Source organism: Syngnathus scovelli, chromosome 14, assembly GCF_024217435.2.
Source record: "Syngnathus scovelli strain Florida chromosome 14, RoL_Ssco_1.2, whole genome shotgun sequence".
In the NCBI taxonomy this organism is placed as follows: domain Eukaryota; kingdom Metazoa; phylum Chordata; class Actinopteri; order Syngnathiformes; family Syngnathidae; genus Syngnathus; species Syngnathus scovelli.
The window spans coordinates 9438309-9454324 of NC_090860.1; the positions used below are offsets into that span (position 1 = coordinate 9438309).

At 41.2% G+C, this 16016-nt stretch overlaps 3 protein-coding genes across 9 annotated transcripts; 2 read left to right on the top strand and 1 right to left on the bottom strand.

Annotated features, from left to right (window-relative positions):
- The first annotated feature begins 216 nt into the window (after positions 1-216).
- On the top strand, positions 217-3503 carry ttc8 (tetratricopeptide repeat domain 8). Of its 4 annotated transcripts, XM_049741009.1 has the most exons (15): positions 217-415; positions 599-619; positions 739-859; positions 927-990; positions 1062-1221; positions 1293-1382; positions 1459-1503; positions 1603-1688; positions 1804-1891; positions 1987-2097; positions 2164-2303; positions 2377-2551; positions 2623-2745; positions 2843-2926; positions 3051-3503. In XM_049741009.1, the coding sequence occupies exons 1-15, from the start codon at positions 302-304 to the stop codon at positions 3165-3167; spliced, it is 1539 nt and encodes a 512-aa protein (XP_049596966.1). In that variant the 5' UTR covers positions 217-301; the 3' UTR covers positions 3168-3503. The 4 variants fall into 4 exon arrangements, with proteins under 4 accessions (XP_049596966.1, XP_049596964.1, XP_049596967.1 ...); XM_049741007.1 differs by having other exon boundaries at positions 1459-1688; XM_049741010.1 differs by lacking the exon at positions 599-619.
- On the bottom strand, positions 3425-7440 carry LOC125981155 (C-type lectin domain family 4 member M-like). 3 transcript variants are annotated; one of them, XR_007485849.2, is made up of 7 exons: positions 6909-7440; positions 6739-6837; positions 6374-6637; positions 6147-6307; positions 5935-6071; positions 5389-5867; positions 5168-5284 (listed from the first exon to the last, which is right to left on the bottom strand). XR_007485849.2 is itself a non-coding variant. In XM_049741012.1 (6 exons), the coding sequence occupies exons 1-6, from the start codon at positions 5546-5548 to the stop codon at positions 3554-3556; spliced, it is 972 nt and encodes a 323-aa protein (XP_049596969.1). In that variant the 5' UTR covers positions 5549-5622; the 3' UTR covers positions 3425-3553. The 3 variants fall into 3 exon arrangements, 1 of the variants encoding a protein (XP_049596969.1); XR_007485848.2 differs by having other exon boundaries at positions 6739-6840; XM_049741012.1 differs by lacking the exons at positions 5935-6071; positions 6147-6307; positions 6374-6637; positions 6739-6837; positions 6909-7440 and adding exons at positions 3425-3695; positions 4032-4168; positions 4271-4434; positions 4515-4766 and having other exon boundaries at positions 5389-5622.
- A 1652-nt stretch (positions 7441-9092) lies between these two features.
- On the top strand, positions 9093-15990 carry LOC125981392 (serine/threonine-protein kinase Nek9). Of its 2 annotated transcripts, none has more exons than XM_049741454.2 (23): positions 9093-9546; positions 9926-10103; positions 10168-10223; positions 10329-10399; positions 10463-10568; positions 10689-10820; positions 10894-11004; positions 11108-11172; positions 11306-11356; positions 11432-11624; positions 11821-11965; positions 12039-12239; positions 12360-12406; positions 12483-12650; positions 12744-12852; positions 12924-13085; positions 13160-13327; positions 13412-13471; positions 13561-13748; positions 13830-13985; positions 14278-14382; positions 14453-14506; positions 14643-15990. In XM_049741454.2, the coding sequence occupies exons 1-23, from the start codon at positions 9361-9363 to the stop codon at positions 14823-14825; spliced, it is 2895 nt and encodes a 964-aa protein (XP_049597411.1). In that variant the 5' UTR covers positions 9093-9360; the 3' UTR covers positions 14826-15990. The 2 variants fall into 2 exon arrangements, with proteins under 2 accessions (XP_049597411.1, XP_049597412.1); XM_049741455.1 differs by having other exon boundaries at positions 12483-12644.
- The last annotated feature ends 26 nt before the right edge of the window (positions 15991-16016 follow it).

Here is a 16016-nt window from a genome sequence, read left to right on the forward strand (position 1 = left end):
GTTAATGTAACTAAGACGCGCCCTTCTCGTTTGCATAAAAAGGCAAAAATTAATATCATAATGAGAAAAGAGGGAGACAGTCAAATATTTTATAAAATATAAATATATGGCAAAATCTACGTTCGAGTACAAAAAAATATCTGATAAATACTCTCTTTTAGTTTCTATAGGAAATTACGTCATAAAGGCCCGCCCCGTGTCAGTCGTATCATAGCAACAAAGGAAGCCTTGGATCCGCCATAATCCTCTACCTTCCAAACCCATCGATTTACACATTTCTACTGACCGACCGATTAAAGCAATGGAGGTGACGATGGACCCTCTGTTCCTGGCGTGGAGTTACTTCAGGAGGCGGAAGCTGCAGCAGTGTTCTGAAATTTGTTCCAAAATATTGCAAGACAGCCCATATGACCAGGTCTGTGTTGCAGTTAGCTATCACAACCCTGCTTGCTTGCTTCTACTATTAATTTGCAGGAAATGCGACTAAAGCCTAATTAGTCAACATTGTTGAAGTTTCACCTTTTTTGCTCACTCGTATTTCTTTTTTCATGTCTGTCCTCCATACTTCTATATTTACCCTCCATTCATGCTCTCTTAGGACTCTGTTTCTGTTTCTGAGGTAACAATAACTGTCTACCTTATCATCATCATCACCAACATCCCTTTTCTATCAAAGCATCAGTCCGATCAGTGTTTGGTAACGAGGTATTCATGTGATTTTTGTTTTTCTTCTCCTAGGCTGCATGGAGCCTAAAAACACGAGCTCTTACAGAGATGGTATACATTGATGAAATTGATGTCGATCAAGAAGGGATCGCTGAGATGATGCTGGATGAAAATGCCATTGCTCAGGTTGCACGTGCGTATCAACTCAGAGCCTGTGTGGTGACAGGAAACTATTCTCCATTAACTTGGCTCCTCTCAAGGTCCTGGAACTTCTCTGAGACTGCCTGGAACAAGTCACGGGGGCGGTCCAACACCTGCTGTCAGGTACAAATGATCCAAATCAAATTCTTGTGAATAAATATCATGTGATCAAATGTTTTTCCACCAAATTCTAGACCTATGACTCAGTCAGGACGTCCAGTTACAGGATTTGTGAGGCCCAACACGCAGTCTGGACGTCCTGGCACGATGGAGCAGGCCATTAAGACGCCACGCACAGCAAGTACGGCTCGGCCCGTCACCAGCGCCTCGGGTCGATTCATTCGTCTGGGAACGGTGGGTTAACATGAGATTAGTTGGGAGGCGTGGCAGGTTTATAAATCGTAATATTTGTGTTTTTCTTGTAGGCTTCAATGTTAACCAATCCAGAGGGACCGTTTATAAACCTGTCAAGGCTAAATCTGGCAAAGTATTCCCAAAAACCCAATCTGTCCAGGGTATGATATATATTCCGCACATTTGCCTAAAAGCCTTTTTTTTAATTGTTAAATAACCTCAATTTCCCTTTCTCAGACACTCTTTGAGTACATCTTTCATCATGAAAATGATGTAAAAAATGTAAGTGGGGAAGTTGAACCTCTAGAGAACTGGTCAGCAACCAAATTGTTCTGTTTTAATATTTTTTATTATTATTATTATTATTTTTTTTTTTTACAGGCACTAGATTTGGCCGCCCAAGCAACTGAGCAGGCTCAGTTCAAAGACTGGTGGTGGAAAGTCCAGCTAGGAAAATGTTACTACAGGCAAGTTCTTGTCTTAGCTTCTTTTATTGAGGCTGCCACTTCAAATATTTGGTGTTTTATGCTCTTAATTGTAGATCCTGCCTTATCTAAATTTGAATTCGTCTCACATTTGCAGGCTAGGTTTGTACCGAGAGGCGGAAAAACAGTTCAGATCAGCTCTCACCCAAAAAGAAATGGTGGATACATACCTCTATCTCGCCAAGGTAAAAATAAATAATGTGCAACACTCAGCCAAGGGTAACTAATGAGTATGTAAATGAGTTGAATCAGTAATTGTGCTTTTACATTTCCTCATTAGCTATATCAGCGCCTGGATCAACCAATAACAGCCCTCAACCTCTTCAAACATGGCTTGGACCACTTTCCCGGCGAGGTCACCCTCCTGACGGGAATCGCTCGCATACACGAGGTACGGTTCGTCGCCGAGAACCGCAGGGTCCACTCATCTTCATGAGGCCGGACGGTGTTGTCACAGGAGATGAACAACATGGCGTCAGCCACGGAGTACTACAAGGAGGTCCTGAAGCAGGACAACACGCACGTGGAGGCCATCGCTTGTATAGGCAGCAATCACTTCTACTCAGATCAACCAGAGATCGCACTGCGCTTCTACAGGTCGGATAAAACATCTTCACGTCGTGAATGTTACATGATGATGATAGAGTTGACCCACTTGTTTGTTTGCTAGGCGGCTTCTCCAGATGGGGGTGTATAATTGTCAACTCTATAACAACCTGGGCCTGTGCTGCTTCTACGCGCAGCAGTACGACATGACGCTGTCGTCTTTCGAGCGAGCTCTGGCCCTGGCGGCCAACGACGAAGAGCTGGCCGATGTGTGGTACAACATCGGACAAGTCGCCGTGGTGTGTGGAATTAATAAAATAATGTACAGCATGTGGCCAAAATATAAAGCCAGAGTGTTTTGTTTTTGCAGGGGATAGGAGACCTGACTTTGGCCTACCAATGTTTTAAACTAACGTTGACTTTTAGTAATGACCATGCTGAAGCCTACAACAACCTCGCAGTGCTGGAGCTCCGCAAAGGTCGTGTTGAACAGGTAAACGCTTCAACTAAATCTCAGGCAGCTCTCTTGAATTAAGCAGCAATTAAGTGTTTAGAATTGTAGTAACTTGAATTATTTTTCCATCCTTCAGTCGAAAGCCTTCCTGCAGACGGCCGCCACATTGTCACCTCACATGTATGAGCCGCACTACAATCTGTCCATCCTCTCTGAAAAGGTAATTTATTTAAAAGATATTTTGATTTATTTAAAAATTAAATTTAAACATTTATTTAAATTATTGAAAAATCTTCTTTAAATCAAAAAAGAACTCTGGAATTTTTTTTTTTTTGCGTGTCCAGATTGGAGACCTTCAGAGCAGCTACATGGCGGCTCAAAAATCGGAAGACGCCTTCCCCGAGCACGTCGACACTCAGCAGCTCTTGGTGCAACTTCGCCAGCATTTTGCGGCTCTGTGATCTGTCGGATTGATTTGAATACTGCATAGAAAGGGTCTTCAAAACTTCTCTTCCTAAAATATTTGAGTTTTGAAAGATATTTTTTTCAAGTGTGTTGTAAACAGAAGATTCATTAACCGGCTGTTGCTCAAAACTGTACATTTAAATTTACAGACATTTGTAACTGTTTAACGTTGCTGCCCTGTGTATAACTTGGATAACTAATTTAAATAAGTATTTTAAAAGCAACATAATGTACAAACATGTAAAGCAATATGTATGTAGTAGAGACAAATATTTTATTGATTGATCTCCTTTTGTAGTTTATTAATACATCAGATAAATTGTAAAAATGTTTGACTTTCTGTCTTCTTAACAAATACAGATAAATCGATGGAGGAAAAACACTAACTTGCTGACATTTCACAAATCCATTTGAGGTGGTGAGAACACGGTGCATCATTCCAGCCCTTAAAGGGATTATTTCTGGGGTAAGTGGCTGCACAGTCCTCATCGCCTGCATTATTGGGCTCGCCATCATTCCAGTAGCTGAAACAAATCAAATCATGTTGTTCATCATTACAATTATTTCATAGCTAGCTATTCTTTATTTTACACCAGTTACAATTAATTTTAGGGATGAATAAGTCTATTAAATAAAAGGATATTAAATCCTGTGTTAATAAAACAATCCATTTTTATTTGAGCTCATTAAAGTCAATGGCTTTACACTTAAAGTCGTTCACACGGGCAATATTGGATTTTTAACTGGGCTGCGGTTATGCTGTATTCAAATCACGCTGTCACCTTCGAACGGTCACATGATTCAATGGCACGATGTCACCCGATTTTTTACTTTGATTGAACACATTACATAAGCATTACCCTTCATTCAGTCTCGTTCCGTCCAGCCACTTCCAAACTCCTTCGGTATCTACATCTCGCAATCCGATCCAGAAGCCGCTTTGGAGAATGGATCTCAACGGGTCTTGATGAAGATTTATCAGTTGATTTATTTTCAGCTGACAGGGCCATGGCATTTAAAAATACACATGACGTTTCTATTACTCCCAGAAATAACAAACGTTGCTTTGATGCACTGATACCATAAACATTGATCTCACCTGCTTCTCGGCGCTGTCGAGCACAGCAAGGTCGCTGTCCTGCTTTTTGCAAAACTCCCTGGCTTCCTGCCATGAACTGCGGGCGTGTGGGTCAGAGAAGCTAAGGAAGTAACATGCCGAGTTGATTAAGGTCCATCCTGGTAAACAGTGTCTGCATCCCTCCCCTGCAGAAAGATATGATTACATTTATACTGTGGTGACGAAGAATCGCTTAAAAAAAAAAAAAAAAATAGGTCATACTTACTTATCATCGGTATGTGGGATTTTAAGACAGTAATGGCTGTTTGGATTTTATCCGCCTGCATTTTGTAGTCACTGCTTCTTTTAGTCTGGTGTTCCACCTGCCACTTGATCACTTGATGCTGTCTGTTCGCTTGTGTCAAACGCATTTGGGCATCAGCTCGTCTTTTTGAGGCGGCCTCGTAGGCCGCGTTCAGTGCGGCCACCTCGCGGCTGATGCTCATCACTGCCCAAGACTCGTCCGTGAGGTTGTTGTCTTGTCGCCGTAGAAAAAAAGTGCAGTTAATCACAAAACACAGTGTCCAATAAATTAATTAGTGGTGATAAAAGAATACAAATATCAAGTACAAATAGTATTATGTTATCTTCATGCATCTTGAATAAAACAATTAAAAAAAAAGAAAATCCTATTAAATTCACCTTTCTCCTGAAATTGGTGACGCAAATCCAAAATTAATAAGAGACTGGACAGAGCGGCTCTATCGTAAAAACAACTCCTTCGAGTAAGTTAAGACTCAAAAGTGCTAAAGGGACTACGCGGTCTGATCATGAAAGTTTGATAACATGACTTTTAACCGCTCTGTTTTTACTTAACTCTCCCTTTATTGGTTACCTTCAGCTTATTACAATCAAATTAACAGGTTCATAGGGACTCACAATAGACTCCCAGGCCAATATCCACTGCTAGCAAAACAGCGGCGAGCACAGCCAACGTGATTCCAAGCACTTTGTGAGAGGTCCAACTGGAAGCGGGTCTCACCATTGAGAAAGAAACTCCACAGAGAAGCAAAGAAAGCATAAAAAAAAAAAATCTGTCACTGCTGTGTCAGTTAAACCACTGAAATATAAATTAATGGGTGCTTTATCTATTTGTATACCTTGTGGTTTCTCCTGGTTTGAGTGGACCGACGGTTCTTCCCCATTCGGGTCCTCCTGGTATATTAGTTTGTTATAGACGCTCTCCTCCATGTTGACTGTTCTCATGAGAGCCGCAGGAACGGGAATATTTGGGAGGACATTGCCCCGTGTGCGCAACATTACAAACAGAAAAGTTTTGGTAAATATTAACACGGGACATGGAGAATGAGACTTTTAAGTGGATCCAAAAAACAAGATGGATTGATTACACTGGTTTTATGGATGCATTTATGTTTAATTGACATTTTACATGAGCATCTTTTGAAATTTCAGTTTCATCTACTCGAGGGGCTTTGCCACCATCTCGCATATCCAGTTGTAAAGTTGGTTCTGGCAGTTCCCATTGAACCATGTTTTTTTGGTGTCGCTAAAATAATATAAAACTGCACAGTTGCCAGTCTGAGGTCCAGTGGTGCTTGGCTGGTTATTCCTCCAGTACCTGGAGTAAATCATCAATTAAAATACAAAATTGCATTGAATGCATTATAAATCAACGAGGTGCACACCCGGTTTCAATGGCAGTCGTGTTGTCTAGCCATGTCCATCTTCCCTGTGACTCGATATCTCGTAAACCAATCCAGAAGCCATTCTGCCACCATACCGAACTGCTGGTTACTTTTGGGGCATTTTCACTTACAAGCACCTGGAAGAAAGACAACTAGAGTTAAATTATAATTTATTATTGTAATGTTAAACATGATATCATGCTTTTTTTGACCTGTTCCTGCAAATTGTCAATGACTAGAAGGTCTCCGCCTCGACCGATGCAGTCGGCTCTGCTGTCTGGCCAGTTTTTTTTGTCGGACTCAGGGAGGGAAAAATAATAGCAGGTTGATTTAAGAAGGGTCCATCCCGATGGACATCTACCGCAGTTTTGCTCTGTTGCAAGGGCAGATAAATGGTTAATACAAAGATCTCGATACTGAATCACAGTTTGAAACTTACCAATAAGAGCTCTTGTGGCCTCCAGCTGCTCCTTTTCAGTTTGAAGTATTTTAATCTGGCTCCAAAGTGTGTCAGCCATTGTGGTCTGCTGTTTCAGCTGCAGCTTGAGTTGAATGTGGCTGGTTTGCTCCCTGACTAAATCTGCCTCCGCATCCTTCTGCGCTTTGAGGTTGCCACTATGGTTGCGGAGATAATTACGCTCGATGATGAGGGACGAGACGGCCGAATGAGGAGTCAGGAGGTGATTTTCGTTGGCGTTGGCACCTGAGGCTCACGAAACATATAATGAGATTGTTCTAGATCGGATTTTTGATGATGACTCATGGTGCTCCTCAAAAGTCCATCTGAAGTGTTGTTTTACTCACAGTAAATGGCGAGGACAACTGCGACTATGAGAAGAACCGCGTTAAGCAAGCCCAGAAGCACAAGAGTCACCCTGTGGTGTAGAATTGAAGATCCGGCTCCTGCTATAAACACATCGTGATAATCTTGCTCTTGCTAAAAGATTCATAGGAAATTGAAAAAAAATCTATACCTTGATGACATTTCTGAGCGCGATTAGTGCGGAACGCTTCTGAAATGTTTTGCTCCGCTGGAGTTTCCTCAACTTGCTCTGGCTGTGACTGAATGTTCTCCATTGTACGGTTGTGCTAGTGGCGCATATTGATCAGGTCAACCAGTGATAAGGTTTTGTGTGTGTGTGTTTTTGTGGAGTCACAGGTTCAATTAAAGCAACAGTAGGAAACATGATCAGCTTTCTGTATGGTGAAATTAACAAAATCTGCAAACACTTTGTTAGCACCATTTTATTTTTGTATGCAGCGTTTTTGACAGACTTTAAGCGATCACTATTTCTTTTTTGTAATACAGTTATAGTAGACACAAAATGTTGGGAACATTTATTTGTGCTAATTTTAGTTGGTTCATTTTTTTTTAAATGTCTCGATTTTTGGAAAGGTTGCACGTTTAAAATATCAATTTTAACTGTAATGTCAAAGGTGGTTGGGACTTGGGTCTTGTTCACAAATCCATTTGGCCATATTTGTGCAGTAGATGCTAATCCAAGCACGAAATATATTATATTATATTATATTATATTATATTATATTATATTATATTATATTATATTATATTATATTATTAATAATAGTAATAATATTAACAATTTGAATATGTGTCTGAAGGGTTAACAACAAACCAACAAAAACAAAAGGGAAACATGCAGACTCCATGAGGGAACCAAACATTTTCACCTGCCATAATGTCCAAATGACAACATTATAATGTTGTACATTATGTATGATTTATAATTAATTTATGAATATGCTTTGGGCTCAGAGATGAATAAAGGTATTTTGTATGTATTTAGGGAGAATTGAGAGAAAAATATTTGTGATTTGTGTAGTATTTTTGGTATTGTTGTGTAATTCAGATTAATATTGTACGTCAGCACTAGACTAGACTCTTGCATAACATCCGTTTATTAAAATGAAAACGTCAGGATAAAGAAAAAGTACAACTGTGTGGTGTAACTGCAACATTTACATGATGTTTTAGCTCCCCTAAATTATTTTTAAAAAATTCCATCGGGGCTAAAAAGGATGATCCAGTTGTAAACATTCTTTTGATTGTATTTTGCCTCCGCTTCATGGAAAGCTGTTTCGGCATTTGTTCAATATCCTTGATAAGGATGGCATTTGTGCGAGACACATGTCTACTAGTTGGTTCAAGATGTGTAAATATTTGGATTCACTTACTGGTAATCTTCACTTGGCATTGATTTAAGATGAATGGAACCAAAGAAAAGACCCTGTAATGTCGCTATCTAGTGGCCGTAAAATAATAATGATCACAAACGACATGAAGAGCTGACACTAATTAGTGCTCTATTAATAATAATAATGATAATAATAATAATAATAATTTTTCCAGGTGCCTGCTCTTTTTAAGCGCTTTATTATCAGTCTGATTTCTCACTTTTGTTTTTACATTTGAAAACTTTCTCCTCCTTCCTTTGTTAAAATAGACTCAATACTGATGTTGACAAAACATTTTTAAAAAGTAAACACAAACCAGGGAACATTATTGATGATGACGACAAATTTGGAAAAGCAAGATATTCCCCATCCATGGCTTTATTTAAAAAAAAAATGAATGGATGGATGGATGGATGGATGGATGGATGGATGGATGGATGGATGGATGGATGGATGGATGGATGGATGGATTGATTGATTGATTGATTGATTGATTGATTGATTGATTGATTGATTGATTGATTGATTGATTGATTGATTGATTGATTGATTGATTGACGAACGAACAGATAGATGGATGGACGGACGGACGGAGTATTCAAAGTCTGCAGTCTTCTCCAAAAAAAGATTTGTGGCAAAATACATTTCAGAATCTGTTCTTTTTTTTTTTTTTTTTTTTTTTTATTGGTACCAAAGTAAAAGAGTTGAATAAATGCTTCTTTTACACTATTTTTTTCCCTTTCAAACAGCAAGTGTGAGCTCTATACACATTCCTCTTCTTTCAAAAACACATTACCGCGAATTAAAATTGGTGGCGCTGTATGTCTGGCACGCGCAACGCTAAACAAACTGCGCTACTGGATTCACAGGAAACACGTTTCTCTTATTTCCGTCGTAAAATAAAGAACAGACAAGTTAAACGGAAGACTTTTATTTTGAAAGTTGAAATGAAGTTGGACGAATTCGTTGTTTCATTTGTGACGCTTGACTCTTGTAGAACTTACACGCATTTTTGCCTTCTCGGTTGATTTCCCCTCCATTATTGTGCATTTTGCAGGTATATTAGCCCCCCGGTTGTTGTCGCTACACATTTAATAGTTTCTTTTCATTTTCGGCGGGCTAGACATGTCTGACTGGTGACGCTTTAAGGAAAGGAGTCTGCCGAAAGAGTTTTCGAGTCAGGCCTGTTTGTGTTCTTTCCCATCAGTGCAGCTGGTGGCTAACACAGAAATGTCACTGGCTGAGTATGAGCGACATTTCGACTCGCTCAGTTCCGATTTGGCCAGCGGGTCTGTGCTGAGCGAGCGGTCAACGTCAGCCACGTTTAATGGCGAAGAGGAGAAGTTGCATTACATTCCCATCCGGATCCTCGGGAGGGGGGCGTTCGGTGAAGCGACGCTGTACAGAAGAACCGAGGTGAGCTCATCCTCTCTACTTCACTCCACTTTACTTACTTAGCAACTGTTGTCTGGAGAAAAGATAGTCATCACGTTGCTAGGCAACAATAACACCCTCCAGACTCCATGGAATTAGGGGAAAACTTAGAATGTAACCTTAAATTATTCTAATCAAATAGATCAAAATAAATATTCATCCCTGCTTTCAATCCTGCACAATTAGATTTGTTGTTTTTTTTGTTCTTTCCTCATAGAGGAGAAAGGGTCCTGCTAAAACAAAGTGATGGATGTCACATTATAAAGCAAACAAAGAACTAAACATTAATAGGTGACTCATAAAAAAAAAATGCTCATGGAGATAAGCATTATTTGCAGTTAACTCCCTCTTTGTTCCTCAGGACAACTCCCTAGTTGTATGGAAGGAGGTGGACCTGAACTCGCTCTCTGAACGTGAGCGCAGGGATGTCATGAATGAAATCGAAATACTATCCATCTTGGAGCACAACAACATCATCGCTTACTTCAATCACTTCATAGACAAAAATACTCTGCTCATTGAGCTTGAATATTGCAATGGTAAGAGATGGTGATTTTATTGACACCAAGTTTGACCGAAGGCTAAATAACGTTGTCGCTACAGGTGGAAATCTTTATGACAAAATCGTCCAACAGAAGGGCAAACTTTTTAATGAGGAGGTAAGAGCAGATCAGATGCAAAAAAAATGCTTCTCCCCTCCACACACACACAAATACAAATAAAGCATCTCACACATTTCATCTCTACTATTATATTTTCTGCAGGTGGTTATTTGGTACCTGTACCAGATTGCTTCGGCCGTGGCCCACATTCACAAAGCTGGCATTTTACACAGGTGAGATACTGAAATAAGATGATGACTTGTTTAAGATCCATCATCACCCTTGTTTCCCTACAGGGATATCAAAACGCTCAACATTTTCCTGACCAAGACTGACCTCATCAAGCTCGGTGATTATGGTCTTGCCAAGAAACTCGGCTCAGAGTTTTCGATGGCAGAAACGGTGCGTTTGTATCACCCTAGAGTTATAGTTCTTTGGAGATTAACAATCCACTGGTTTTACGAAAAAGATAAATTTGGGGTGCCTTGCGTGTAATTCTAATGTACTTTTATGTATGTGCAGTGCGTGGGAACTCCATATTATATGTCGCCAGAATTGTGCCAGGGAGCAAAGTACAACTTCAAATCTGATATCTGGGCCATGGGCTGTGTGCTTTTTGAAGTCTTAACTCTTACAAGAACATTTGATGCTACGGTAAGACTCACCACTTTACAAATACCAATGTCTAGTCTTTGACAGGACGGTGATGCAATTTGTGTCTTTGCAGAATGCTCTCAACCTGTGTGTAAAAATAGTTCAGGGAAACTGGACTATGGATGTGAACCGGGATGTTTATGGAGCTGAATTGATCAAGCTAGTTTACGAGTGTCTTAATCAAGTGAGTGGGTTTGCTTAAAATGGTAAATTAGCTGGACAAAAAAGTCTGCCCCGCTGTCTTGGATGTTACAATTATTTTTTTATGATTTTTATTTCTGTGACAGGATCCTGCAAAGAGACCAACAGCTGAGCAGATTCTAGACCAGCCAGTCCTCTCCTCTTGCCGACAGTAAGTGAGAGTTTTGTTTTATATAAAAAACTTTGAAGAAGTATTTGCCCTCTTCTCAAATTGTAACTTTTGTGGCATAGTTTGCCCATAGTTTACCGCACAACAAATATCTGACAACTTTTCTCTCTGGCAGGGAGCTTGCAGAGCGAGTCGTCTTGCTGAATTCTGCAATGAAGAAACCAAAGTAAGCTCATCTTTTCTTCTGTCATCACCTAACTATCATCCTAGCAGTTTCCGATTGATTGTTCTCTGTCTATAGGCTGAGTACAGCCACCGAGACCCCTGTTGCCGTGGTGACCACACGCTCAAGGGAGGTGTATTTCTGGGGCGGAGGCAAGTTCACGCCCCAGAAACTGGACACTTTTAAAGGGGGCAGCGGTGCCCAACATGTGTGTGCTGGAGAGAGTCACTTTGCAGTGGTGACGGTGGAAAAAGAACTCTACACTTGGGCGGTGAGTTTGAACAGTCAACCCCTGTATAAAAAAAACCCCAAAAAAACGATACATGTATCATCCGATGAACGTTTGCTAGCTTAATGCTAACATATAATGCAAAACGCCAATGGGGGATTAACGGAAATTGTGTACTGTAAAAAAAAAAAAAAAAAAAAACCAGCAGGTGCAATCCTTAAAATCATGTGCTCCTCAGAATGTTCAAGGCGGCACCAAGATGGTGGGCCAGCTGGGGCATGGAGATCAAGCTTCCTATCGACAACCCAAAAGGGTTGAGAAGCTCCAGGGAAAGGCCATCCGACAGGTGGCGTGCGGTACTGACTTCACTGTCTGCATCACTGGTGAGCACGCGACCCACCCGTTGGGGGCATTCGAAATGAACAAACTTGCTTAATAACCGGCTCTCTTCTGCAGATGAGGACCAAATGTACACGTTTGGCTCAGACTATTACGGCTGCATCGGTGTGGAGGGTGTCATGGGCATGCAGATCCTGGAGCCGGTGCTTCTGGAGTTTTTTGAGGAGCGGCCGGTCCGTCAGGTTTCTTGTGGAGACAACCATGTGGTGGTGCTCACCCACAGTGGAGACATCTTCTCCTGGGGTTGTGGAGAGTATGGTATGGACCAGTGATACTGTTACATTTCCACCAACTAAAATGTGTTTTTGTAATTATTATTTTAACCAGTAGATGGCGACAGAAGCCTCTTTGATATACAACACTTTCTCTTATCTATAGGGCGACTAGGTTTGGAATGTGAGGATGATTTTTCTTCTCCAATGCAAGTAAGACTGGCGCGAGCGGGTCCCTGACTGTAATCGTTGTTTTGGCATGCGCTGACATTAAATCTGTTTTCCTCAGGTGGAGCTCCCGAAAGGCGCCACTATCTCGTCTGTGTCATGCAGCAGTGACGGAACCTTCTTCTTGACAGACACTGGCAAAGTTCTAGCTTGTGGGAACAATGAATTCAACAAGCTAGGTCTGAACCAGGAATTCTCCGGTCTCAAACACCGCCCTGGAGAGGTACTGGTATGCAATCCAACCAATTATATAGGATAAGCCATTGTGTTGATTATTTGGATATGTTCAGAGCACTTAGTATTTGTTTCACTCTCACCTCAGGGTTACCAGGGCATCCCATATACCACAACACTGACTTTGGCAAAGCAGCTGTCACGCTTTGCCATCCATACTATAGCTCCAGGGAGAAACCATACAGCCGCCATTGACGGTACTGTGACAAAAGAACACAAATTTGTATCTGTCGTTGTTGAATCCTCATCCTTAAAATGGCTTTCACAGAACGTGGTCGCCTCCTCACATTCGGGTGTAACAAGTACGGCCAGCTAGGTGTCAAAGATTTTAAGAAACACCAAGGTGTGCAAGTCCTGGTTGGACCATTTGGAGGAAAGATCGTCAAATTAGTTTCTTGTGGGGATGGTTTCACAATCGCAGCAACGGAGGGTAAGAGCACATACCTGTACAATACTACCGACATGACGTTTGTGAACAGTTGCCATCTTTTTTTTTTTTTGTAGACAATCAGATCTTCGCATGGGGAAATGCAGGAAACGGGCGACTCGGAATGCCTGCTGACAAGGGATTCGGTTCAGAGGTTTGTCCCGCCATGCCGAGGCCCATCTTTGGATCCCTTCACCACGTGCCAGACCTTTCTTGTCGTAACTGGCATACCATCATCATCATGGGTTCGACATTTCAGATCATCGCCTTGGTGGTGTTAATGGCTTTGCTAGCTTCCTGTCTGATGGTTCCTTGTTGCCTCTTTGCAGAAAAAGTACTCAACTCCAAGACCATTCGCTCAAACAGCAGTGGATTGTCAGTTGGTAGTGGTAAATAGATTTTTTTTTTTTTAGTTCTCGCTTTAACGTTGTGTGGAAGCTTATACGGTAAACACTGTTTGCTTGTGTACCAATTGTAGGGATTGTACAGGATGGGTCCATAGCCACCGTGGATCTGGAAATGGAGCCGGGTTCCGAGACGGAGTGTCAGGACAGGGGCCTCGGGGGTACAGTGGAGGTTGATCTTGATGCTTGCAATTTGGAAACGCCAATGATGTCGATGGCAAATCAGACTGGAGACAGTTCGTGTCCTCTCTGGTTGAGAATGGTTAGTTTTCAATCCTAATTCACAGACTGTATACGTGCTTGTGGAATATGAAGCATCTATTGCTGATTATGCCTCCTACAGGAGCTTGAGGATGCTGAGTTTATTCCAATACCTGATGAGTCAGATATTCCTCCAGACGAGCTGCCATCTTTCTCAGAGAGTACCACTCTGCCGTATAATGAGCTGAAGGACCTGAAGGCTGTTGCAGCAGCTGTCAGCAGTGAGCATGACCTATCGGTAATGCTAATGACCATGTTCTTTACTCTCTCTTTGACTGTTCATCATTGTTATCTCCAACAAGTCTGAAGATGGCCAGACATTAAAAAAATATATATCTTCAAATGCAGTTTCCAAAAATTCTAATGCTGTCTTGGCAGTCAGGCTCTTTTACCACAAGAAAAATCCTCCAGTGCCATTGATGACGTCCCCCTATTGAAAAATAATGGTTGCTCTATTCTGCTCAAACTGCAAAATTGAATTTGTGTGCCCTTTTGAGGCATCATAATGTCAAGGTGAACTCTTTCCACAGAGCACGCGAACAAGCGATGACAAACTTTACGGCCTCGAGGAGGCCGTCGTCTTCAGCCAAGGGGACTCGATCACGTGCTGCAGAGCAAGTAGCGAGGTGGCAGAGGTAACACACCAGCCCGCGACACAGTGTGTCAACAAAGTCGCCTTGTTAACACAACAAATTTCTTTCACAGCTGCGAGAGATGGTCACTCAGCAAGAGAAGAGGATCCAGATGCTGGAGAAGCAGGTAAGACTGCAAGTTGCAACATAGCATAGATGTGCCTTTGGCTGGCTCCAATAAAAAGCCATCCTAAAATGTCTCAGAAAGTCAGGGAGTATCTTATGTCACTACCATCATAAGGTTATTCCCACCACTGTTGTAGGTCAGTGACCAGCAAAAGGACAACGAGAGATTGTTGGCAGCTTTCAACCGGCTATCGCTGCTGGAAACTAGGTGTGACAATAACGGCAACCATTGCGACGGTCACGTAGCTGACGATGGGGGAGCAGCACGAGCATCTGGGTTCACACCGCATGGGGGCAGACCTGCAGGGTCCAGCTTATGAGGTCCAGCTTGCTAATGCCCTTCTCAATGGGGGATGTGACTAAACTCTGCGTTTTCGGAATTCATCAGGCTGGTGAATGTGAGAATAGAAAACAACTGCCTCACATACCTTAACAAGCCTCTCGTGTTGTTACATACGGTATTTAACAAAGTGCGTGTTATTTTATTGCATATGCACAATTGTTCTCGTGCAAATGTTGCACACAGGCTTCCTACAGACTGACATGTTGGCTGGGTTCAACATGAGGCGTCAGACAATCTTAGTGTTATTCCATCCACAATGTGAATCTCAAGTCCTCGTTTTACTGGCGACCGTTGTTTACTTAAAGTGATGTCACCTTGAGGCTTTAGTGCTTGCATGTTGGCGGCTATCATTCAGCAGGAAAAAAAAGAAAACTTTTTAGCGCAAATGTGAGGCCTTGAACCAGATCGGTTAAGTGTTTTTTTTTTTTTTATGATTAGGCGGGAAAAAAACTTTGTAGAGCAGAACCTGAAACAGGACCTTGGTAGAAGACTGTGCTCACTCTTGAGTGCACTTGTTTGCTTGTCAATATCAAAAATGCCGTACTCCTCAACAGATAAAAGAATTGTAGAAATCTTAGTTATTACTATCAAAATTACCAAAGTTGTGTGTCACTGTCAGACTGTCATCTCCATTCATTTATTAGAATGTTTTAAAGAAAACTATTTAATTGCCTTATCCTCATTAATATGCGATATTTGAAACCCCAGTTCTTATGCAAATATATGTTTTTTTAAATGTGCATGTATTCTTTTTCTATATCTGGTGAAACTACTGACAAGGTTTCTCTTAGCTATTTGTGTGGCTGGCTAAATCTGCCACATTTATGACGCAAACACTTGAATCGTTTTATTAGAAGGGGAAGATTTTTTTTATTTGCAACCTGAAATAGTCATCAATCGTCAGTTGTTTTGTATAAACTCACGAGATATCTATTTAATGTACACTTGGTCAATAAACTGTCCACTGTAAGATGTGTTGTCTTAGCATAATGCAGTGTCTTAAGCTTTTGAAACCAAAACCTGTATAAATAACCTGTTTGTGTCTTACGGCATATTTTTGACAGCTTTAAAATGTCCCGGAAAGTATACATATATTTCAAGTGTATGTACTGTGTAAAATACATAAATACAATTAAACCAAACATCGGCTTCGCTTGTGTTTCTGCAG